Below are 10,590 nucleotides of genomic sequence, written 5' to 3' on the forward strand. Positions count from 1 at the left end.
AATTGGAGTGCCGACTGTGAAAAATCGTTTCAATCTCTAAAAAGGGCATTAACTGAAGCACCAGTTTTAAAATTTGCAAATGAAACAGGACAATTTATTATTGATGCAGACGCTAGCAATTATGCAATAGGAGCTGTCCTGTCACAACGACAGGAAGATGGCCTAGAACACGTAATTGAATATTTTACCAAATCATTGTCTAGCGCAGAAAAAAATTATTGTACCACACGGAAGGAACTTCTTGCTATTGTGGATGCAGTGGAACACTTTCGTTATTATATATACGGACGAAAAATTAAAATTCGAAGCGACCATGGCTCGTTAAGTTGGCTTTTGAACTTTCGTAAACCAGAGGGCCAAATGGCAAGATGGATTGAACGTTTAAATGAATACGACTTTGAGATTGTGTACAGAAAAGGATTAAAACACAACAACGCCGACGCGCTTTCAAGATGGCCATGTAACCGAAATTGTAAATATTGTAAAAAAGTGCCTGGTTTAAATAAAAATGAAAAAACTGTGGATGTAAAAATAATAAACGCAACAACGGATGTTTTCCTTTTGTCTCCGCAACAACTAAATGAAGCTCAATTATTAGACCCTGATACAAAAACAATTGCAAGCTGCCTTCATTCAGGAAAAAATCGACCTGACTGGGATGAGATTGCACCACTCAGTCAAGCGGCAAAGTATTACTACTTACAATGGGATTCGTTAGTTATTCAAAACGATGTTTTGTTCCGCAAATGGGAACAAGGTGATGGTCTCATAATAAAACATCAAATTATTGTCCCAAAACCTTTTTAGCAACAAATCATCAAACGCATGCATGGACAAGTTGCCGCAGGACACTTTGGGTTGAAAAAAACATTGGAGAAAATTAGGTCACAGTACCATTGGTATGCAGGACGGATGTAGCTATATTTTGCAAAGCCTGCGACAAATGTGCGGCAAGAAAAGGTCCCGCTACAAAACTAAGAGCACCACTAAAGCTATACAACGTAGGATATCCGTTTGAAAGAATAGCAATTGACGTACTTGGTCCTTTACCAACATCAAGTTCTGGAAATAAATACATGATAATTGCCATGGACTATTTTAGCAAATGGCCAGAAGCATACCCAGTACCAAACCAAGAACAGTGGCAAAAACTTTAATAGAACAACTGTTCACAAGATTTGGTGTACCATGCGAACTGTTTACAGACCAGGGTTCAAATTTTGAATCTCATTTGTTTAAAGAGATTTTAAAAACATTTGATATAACAAAAACCCGTACTACACCATATTACCCACAAAGCGATGGTATGGTCGAAAGGTTTAACAGAACTATATTAGCACAATTGTCGATGTTTATAAACGAAAATCAACAAGACTGGGATCTACAACTACCTTACCTTTTGATGGCTTATCGAACCGCAGTGCAGGACAGCACTGAATTAACCCCGGCCATGATTATGTTTGGCCGAGAAATGAACTTACCGACAGACTTTTTGTTTGGTCGCCCTGAGAAAACAACATATTCACCGATTGATTACGTAAAGATGAACCAAAAAACATTGGATAATGTACATGAGTTTGCAAGAAAAAGGCTTAACTTTACAGGAAAACGAATGAAAAAATACTACGATCGGAATTCGGCTAAAGACATTTTTGGGGTGGGTCAGGCTGTGTGGCTTTTTTGCCCTCAAAGAAAAAAGGGAAAGAGTCCAAAACTGTCCCTGCCATGGAAAGGACCGTTTGTCATTACAAAACGTATAAATGACTTAGTGTATCGTATACAAAAATCTCGTAAAAACAAACCAAAAGTGGTAAATCGCAACAAGTTGTGGCGTTACAGTGGCCAAAACTTGCCCAATTGGTTTAATTCTGATATTTCTAATGAAAATTATCATAATAATAATAACAATAATAGTAATAATGTGTTTGACCAAAGTGATAATAATATTATTAATTTATACGAATCTGATATATCTGACCCAGAAACAAATATGCCTTCACATTCTCGTGGTGGACGTTTTATTCGCCGCCCATTAAGATATTGTTAACAATTTCATTTATCGTGTAAATTTTTAGTTGTAAATACTGTTTTTGTGATTTTCTGTGTATGCTAGAATCGTATTCGGAGAATACTGTTATCGGGGAAGGGGCATTGTAACGTACTGTGTTTTATTATCCTCGCCGTTATCTTTCTGGTCTGACGCCTTTACCCTTACGTCACTTCCCCTTTTAGCTTACCGCCACTTCTTATGTTAGTTAAAGGTTGACGAGAGATTTAAGGTTGCTTTAGATTAATTGTGTGATTGTTTATGTAAATATTAATGTAATTCTATTTGAATAAGGTTTACCGTGACTAAATTAATAAACTGTTAAATATTGTAAAATTGTGAATTAATATTAAGAACTTTGTACTCGGTTATTACAATATTAAAGGGCGTTTTAAGGAAGTTTGTACGTAGGACATGGTTTAAGGAAAGCAAAATTTTAAGAAAAGTTGAAAAGGGTTATAGTAACCCAAGAAAGTAGATTATCTTCTAGGCAAGTAATAATCTCAAGTAAGATTCGAACTGTTTATCACAATAAACATTCAAAGGCACAAACTACGCTTCAAACTATATTATATAAGCAATAGTATTTAGAAAAAATATAAACCTGTAAGTATATACAGAAAAAAATAAAATAGGTGCGGCTTACAACAATAAGCAGGCACCTAACGAAATATATGTTTTAACAACCAACAGTAACCCTAAGAAATAAAAGTAGATGCTGCTTACAACAATGAGCAGACACTCCAAGTAAAATGCGCTTATACCAAAAAGGAAACAGTTTAAAAATGGATGTGGGGGCTGTTAAGACAATAAACAGTATTACCGATAAAAAGGTATGCTTATAACAATAAGCACTCACTTTAAAAAAAAATGTATAAAGAGTTAAACTTGCTTCACCGTTTAGTGACAATAAGAAAAAGCCTAACTCGACTTTACTTGTGCAGTCCTTGGTGATTGGCAATTGAATAAGGGTACTTTTAGAGGCCTAATAATCAGGACAGACTTAAAAATGCGTTAACAAAAATATCTAACCAACGCTGAATTCTCGGCACAAGAAAATAATTCAGAACAGATCACTAAACTACTTTATTAAGCTAATCTTCTAAATAGGATTCAAGTTACGTTTTGAGTTTCACGTTGAGTAACAATTAAATAAGGTTTAATTATAATTTTTAAAGTGTGTACCCATAACCTTATTTAAATGGAAAACATTAGTTAGTATAAAGAAACTAAATAGTAAAATAAACTATACGAACAATTAAAAAGATTAATAAGCTGACATTAACTACTTGTAAATTTAACTAAATAAACCATTTTAACACACACATTAAACAACTACACTTTAACCTTAACATAATAAGACATAAAGAGACCTAAGGCCGTATAGAAATTAAAAGCCAAAGCGCTGTGCTGCGTAGGATGTACCGACACCATACCTCGCAATACACAAAATGAAGCACACAATAAAATAAAAAAATAGATAATTGTTTATAACAATATATTAAAATAAAGTAACAAAATTACGCAAGTTAAATTGTAAAAATATTTTAAATATTTTTATACTACTCACACACAATTTTAAATCTATATTTTCGTATATGTTGTTCTAAAATATTTGTACTGCATGCAGAATAGTAAATGTATATACAGATTAAAATATTTTCAACTTATATACAGATTAAAATATTTTCAACTTTAAATTTATTCACGCAGCACTATTAACTCAAAAGTGATCGAAATCGTGATTTAAAATCATTTAGCATAAAGAATTTTAAAATAATTATCTTTTAAGCAAATTAAGGTGGGTTCGTATCACAGAACTAAAAGATACATAAAGATAAAGTGCAAAAAATTGGTTAAATGTTTTTATTTTTGTCGGTTTAAGGCCAAAATTTAGTTTAAGACGTAAAAATAAAGCCTGTAGACAAAAATGCGTTTTGTTTAAACAGGTTAAACATAAATAAAAAACTAAAAAAATTTAAATTTAAAAAAGCGTAAAACATACTTTATATCATCTAAAAATTATTATTAAATTTAAAAATAAAAATTTAAACAACTTAATGTTTAAAAAAGGGTTACGTAGAATATTTTAAACTTAATTTAATTACAAGATTTTAAAATAAAAGTTTTAGAAAATTGTCCTTAGCCTATACTGACGCTTAAACTTGTAAAGTTAGAGTTGTTTTGTATTTTACAATATTGAAGATGTTAAAGGTAATTCTACCTTTTTCTTTTTTGTTAAATCAAGTAAGTTTGTAATTTGAAACCAACAAAGTCGTAAACCAATGTTTTTAAACACATCTGTAAAAAAAAAAAGTGATTAATATAAAAAAATATAGTGCTGATTTGAACTTAAACAACTAAAAACTACCCAACTGTTAGTTCTTATCCAAGGGAAACAAGGTATAGATAAGTCAGGACTATATTTTAATATCTGCTAAAGTTATGCAGTTGATTTAAATTAAAATTACACTTTTATTGGGGTAGTAAAAAAAACTTAACATGTTTATTTTTAAAAACGGAATAGAATTTTTTAAATAATAAACACAACGTTATCTAATAATTAACAAAAATGTAAAATTAATTTTAATCAACTTATCTAAGGTTTAGGAAAACGGTGGGTAAAAAATGGCAGCAAGTATGATAAGAGTAGCATGTGGAAAATTTATACTTGAGGCAAGCGGAAGATCAGCAACTATTGTTAGTGGAGGAGTTGCTGGGAGTATCGGCTTATCATCACTGAGTGACGCGCAGAGAGCATCTTTAAGCCAAAGACTAAAAAATACTTTTGAGAATAATCAGGATGATTTTATTCACCACATTAAAAAAGGATCTATATGTGTAGAGGTATGGGCTTGCTCTACAGAGGCACAAGATGATCTTCAAACTCGATATGATTCTGGACAGTTGCTTAAAGACCTCAACAATGAAATAAAACAAAGTGGAATTCAGTTTGACTCTGTAGAGCAAACAGAAGAATTTAAGATCATAGAAATGTCCGAAGAAGATCTTAACCAAGAACGAAAAGCTGGCAAGAAAGAATTTGATTTATTTATGGAAACAGTCGCATATGATCAAATTATAGTAAGTGTATTAAAAGATAAGCGTTATTTAAAAATTAGAACTAATTTAACTATTATTAATATTACAAAACGCAAAAACATGTCATAAATAATAATGTTTACATTGAAACTTTTTGGTATATTGTGGCATTGTCACCAAACCCATCTATTTATTTAGGTTTATTATTTAACCAATTAAAAGTAATTTAATTTAGGAAGAAAAATTTCAAGACTTACATCCAAAAAGTACCAGGTATATTAGTTGTTGTTTAAAATTGAAAGAATTACATAACTTTTAGATTTATTACAATTTCCAAAAAAAAGTTATACCAGTATATTATTAAAACAAGTATCTCCAACTATTTTTGTAATATATAGCTAATTAAATGTATAGCCAAATTAATTGTAAAAATGGTAAATAAATTAATTATTTAAATATATATTTAGTTTAAAAGGAGACGAAGAAAGAAAAAACGAGGAGCATGAATGGAAAAAAAGGAGAGAAAACGATGAACGATCGATGAAAATGGAAATGCACGCACTGGAAATGCAAGAAAAGAGTAAATATAAAGTTTTCCTTTTTTATCTATTAAAATTATGTGTATAGCCAAACCTTACCCAATCTGCGGTTATATAAGACAACTTAAATGCGTTTTTTACTAAGAAAAAATTAATGAAAAGCTCGATCTGGAGCTGAAGATATTGCGATTGCAAATAGCCGAACTAGAAATAAAAAACAAAAAAACTAGCTACATGGAGGACGACCATATGTCCCATTTGGAAATGGAGAAAAAAGGTTAAAAAATCGTTTTTTCTATATCTTATTAATTAAAATTAAGCGTTCAACTAAGCTTTACTAATTTGAACTACTACCCGTAAATAATTAAAACATCTTTAAATATTATTTTAATTTAAATAAATTTTTTTACAAAGAGAAAAATATTGAAAAGCTTAATCTGGAACTGAAGATTATGCGATTACAAAAAGCAGAAATAGAAAAAGGAATCAAATAAAACTAATGGAAAATTAGATATCTTCGGTTAAAAATTTATTATTTCAATATATCACTAATAACTATCTTTTATTTGCATTACAACTGTTTAATAATAACTTGTAACCACTTGCGGTAGATTATATTTTTGTTCGTAGTTATGCATGTTTCTATAATCGCTTTAAATGGAAGAACAACATATATTAAAGGTAATAAAATCAATTTAATTTACTGACAATTCTTTATTAAAAACAACCAAGAGATAAACAGGCTTTGAAATTTGAATACTGCGTAAATTCCAAATTACTATTTTAAGAATTTGGTGGACCATAAAATTGTTCTATAGCGCGACTTTATTTAAACTTTTCTATTTAGTTAGGTCTTAACGTAACCCTATAAAACCTTTTATTTAGACGTAGTGTTGTTGGTAGATTTTTTTAAATATTAATTTATTACAAATGCTAGTTTTTAATATTTCAAAAACCTTAGAAATATGCAATTTCAAAAAATGTTATGTATAAAATATGATATACAATTCTACTTAGGGTAATTAGTAAAATCTTGACAACGATATCAGTTTCAAATTGTTATAAATAATGTTCTAGAATTCAAACGAAAACGTGACTTTTGATTACTGCAAGGCGCAAGAATTGTGACGTCACAAGAAATCAGATGATTAATTGCTGAAGCCGTGTTGTGATTTGTTAATAAAAAAGGCGTGACAATTAACTAATTACAATTCACAAAATTGTGAAAATATTTAGCAATTTATTTAAACAACAGTATTAAAGTAATTATGTAATTTCATTCGTAATATTATATATCAAAACGTTCTTCTTACGCTGGAAGATTATTAGCCTTAATATAGGGTCCATAAGTACTTTTTAATGTGTGCAGCAGTAACTTTATGCTCCACACCAAATCTTCGGTAAAGAATATCATTGGCCAAACGAAAACCTTGTTTGGAATCCATGCGCCTGCATGGTTCTATGGCAATTCGAGCTTCGCCAACACAAAAATCAATAAGATAACTTAACTAAGATACCAATATGAGTGCTAAACTCGTGAAAATTCAACGGTGAACCATCAAATTTTTTGATCACTTTTTTGGTAACGATAAGCCTTAGCGGATGCTCGTCATACTTTAAATAAAACCAAAACCGGTTCCATGTTTGAGTTGTGGATAGATTTAAGTGATTTTGGTCAGGTTCTTTCCAAATTTCTTTGGGCACATTAGTGTCGGTGATCTTCAAACCCGATATGATTCTGGGAAGTTGCTTGAAGATCTCAACAATAAAATAAAACAAAGTGGAATACAACTTGACTCTGTAGAGCAAACAGAAGAGTTTAAGATCAAAGAAGTGTCTGAGGAAAATCTTAATCAAGAACGAAATGCTGGCAAAAAAGAATTTGATTTATTTATGGAGACACTTAAAGTTTGTTATTTTAAACTAAAAATACTTCTCTAAGTTATATTAAAGTAAATAACTTAACAATAACATTAAAATAATTTAGGAAACAATAGTATTAAAAACTGTGTACCTTCCTAGCAAAGTATTTCCGAAGTTTATGTATTTTATTTTTTAACAGAACCCCTCTGAAAATGTTAGTGGTGATAATGGAAAACCAAGGGAAAATATGTATGTCAAATTTGTTTTTAAAACAAAATTAAATTACATATTTTTGTTTGATTCAAAACAGCCTTAAATATTAAAAATAAAACAATCCATAACATGCATATTTTCTATTTTATTAAAATATTCTTAAATATTTATTTTAATTTTGAAGAACTTCTATGCCTCTATATTTTGGATCGTTCAAGCTAACTGGAAATGAGATTTTTGCTGCAAAGAAAAGGGATCAGGGGGACCAAAAACATCTTTTATTGAGCCCCGATCGAGCCAAAGACTTTATACAAAATATAATTTTAGCATTTAAAAAGTACAACGCAGAGTTGTATAGCATTGAAAACGGGTCTTTACTTGTAAAAGTGATAGTTGCTACACAAAAGGAGGTTAACAAAATTACAGAGGCTTATCTTTCTGGGCAACTACTGGCCGAGATAAATGCATACTTAAAGGAAACGAGTGTTTATTTTAAAGAAATTGAAAAAATAGACAAATTTTCTATTCGATATATGACACGTCAGGAACTTAATGATTTGAAAGCCAATGCGGAACGAAAAATACAACAATTTTATCAGGTAATTCTTAAAATATGAATTGATGAGGCTTAAACCTCAACCCGATGCATAACCACATTAGTAAACATGTAAAATTGTTCTACTAAATGTTTTGACATTAAACACAAAACCTTTGTAAAATTGTTAATGTAACATTGTTCTACTAAATTTTTTGATATTAAACACAAAACCTTGTTAGCGCTTTTAACTTTTGTATCACGATACCAGAGTAATTGCTTTAGTTTGAGCATATATTAGACAAACATCTTGTCAGTCTCGACTTTTAAGGTATTTTATACCTTGCAAACGCCCCCAAAATCTGGGTTTTAATTACTTTTACCTACGTTGTTTAGAAAATTTCAGGAACACCTGCTGGTGGAAACGTTAATATACAACAGCTTCAATTGTTTAAAATCATTAATATGGAAGAAAGGTGAGGAGGTCGCATTAATTAATATGTTTAAAACCAGTTAAAAGGAAACAGTTAATAGCAATAAAAAACATGAATCTTTTTTAAAGAAGTAAATAATCCAAAAATATTATAAGGTATTATAATTGTTACATTGCAGGCATTCAGACATGACTATAGATAGCACAGGTAACAAGTTAAATATTTTTAGAATAAATATTTAGCCATCTAAATATAACTTTTAAATTTATGGTTTTAAATCTGTTACTTTAGGACCTGTTAATATAACATACCAGAAAAGGGGGGCAGATTCATCACAAGGTTGGCTATAGTATTTTTTAATTTCCTAGTTAGGTAACTTTAGTAAAGATAAAAAAGGGCTATTTACCTATTAAAACTTACTACATTTCAACTTAACAATTTTTAAAATTTTAAACAGTCAATATATTTTATAAAAAAAATTTAAAGCTAACATTTTATATTAACTTGGTAAGTTGTATATTTTATTTGTATTATTTTTTAATGTTAGAGCAATCGTTAGGAACCAGCGATGGGCGACCTACCCCATCTAATAACGATGAATATGAAAGAGAAATGGAATCTTGGAGACGTGACAAGAAAAGACGAGGAGCAAGAATGGAAAAAAAAGAAAAAGGAAAACGAACTACAGATGAAAAAAGAAAGACACGAATTTGAAATAAGTAAATAAAAAGTTTTTTTATTTTTTTTTATATTATAATCAAATGTTAAACTAAAGTTTAAATAGAGAAAAGATAACAAAAAAGGAAAGAAAAATATAAGTATAAACATATCAATGTTATGTTTTTTTGAAGAACAAAATGCTAAAAAACATAAGACCGAGATGGAGATAATGCAAGAAAATGCCGAAAAGGACCAAAAAATGTTAAAAGAAAGGCACGAGTTGAAAATGTGGAAAAAAGGTAAAAATAATTTTGTTATTTATTATTAATGGATATAAAAGTTCAATATAAAACATTGCCGCACTTACTCGCCTTTTGTCTCTGTGTTCTCTAACTTACCTTTAACCTATGAAAAAAAAACTCTAACGTAAAGAAAAACTCTAACGAATTCTAACGAAAAAAAACTCTAACGAATTCTAACGTAAAGTGCGACTTCTGATTATTGCAATGCGCATGAATTGTGACGTCACAAGAAATCAGATGATTGGTTTTATTTTTTTAAATCAGACATGGTTAAAGCCATGTTGTGATATGTTAGTTAAAATTGCGTGACAATAAACTAATTACAATTCACAAAATTGTGAAAATTTTTAAACAATTTATTTAAACAACAGTATTAAAAAATTATGTAATTTCAGTTATATTATTATTTACCTAAAAGTCCTTCTTACGATGCTGTATTAAGAGCTTTATTGCCAAGATGAGAGTGTTAAACTTACGAAAAAAGGCATGAAACTTCAACGGTGAACCATCAAATTTGTTGATCACTTTTTTTGGTAACGATAAGCCCTAGCGGATGCTTGTCGTCATACTTTAAATAAAACCGAAAATCAGTTCCATGTTTGAGTTATTTTTGGACTGATTTAAGTGATTTTGGTCAGGTTTCACTTTCACCAGATTGGTTCATTTGATCAGCCCTTGTGTTAAACTTTTTAACTTCGGCTTCTTTTTCATTAAGACGAAGTTGCTCTTCCATTTTCGTATCCGAACCAATAGTTGCAGTTCGGTTTGTTGTTGCAGTTCTTTTCTTTTCAAAGTCAACCATGCTTAAGTCAGTCGCACAACTAGCCCTTGTGCTAGCTGTCGTTGATTTTACAGAAGCCATACCAAAGGGCAACTGTTTTGAGAAAGTTTGTACGTAGGACATGGTTTAAGGAAAGCAAAATATTAAGAAAAGTTGAAAAAGGTTATAGTAACC

The 10,590-nt window shown here is 30.1% G+C and overlaps 1 protein-coding gene across 1 annotated transcript; it reads left to right on the top strand.

The window, feature by feature from the left end:
* Positions 1-4,653: 4,653 nt before the first annotated feature.
* LOC145745751 (uncharacterized) lies at positions 4,654-6,345 on the top strand. The gene is made up of 5 exons (XM_082563906.1): positions 4,654-5,131; positions 5,325-5,362; positions 5,557-5,669; positions 5,774-5,905; positions 6,043-6,345. Exons 1-5 carry the CDS (start codon positions 4,676-4,678, stop codon positions 6,120-6,122), a joined length of 819 nt encoding a protein of 272 aa, XP_082420032.1. The 5' UTR covers positions 4,654-4,675; the 3' UTR covers positions 6,123-6,345.
* The last annotated feature ends 4,245 nt before the right edge of the window (positions 6,346-10,590 follow it).

Source organism: Corella eumyota, chromosome 3 (assembly GCF_963082875.1).
Source record: "Corella eumyota chromosome 3, kaCorEumy4.1, whole genome shotgun sequence".
Lineage (NCBI taxonomy): Eukaryota > Metazoa > Chordata > Ascidiacea > Phlebobranchia > Corellidae > Corella > Corella eumyota.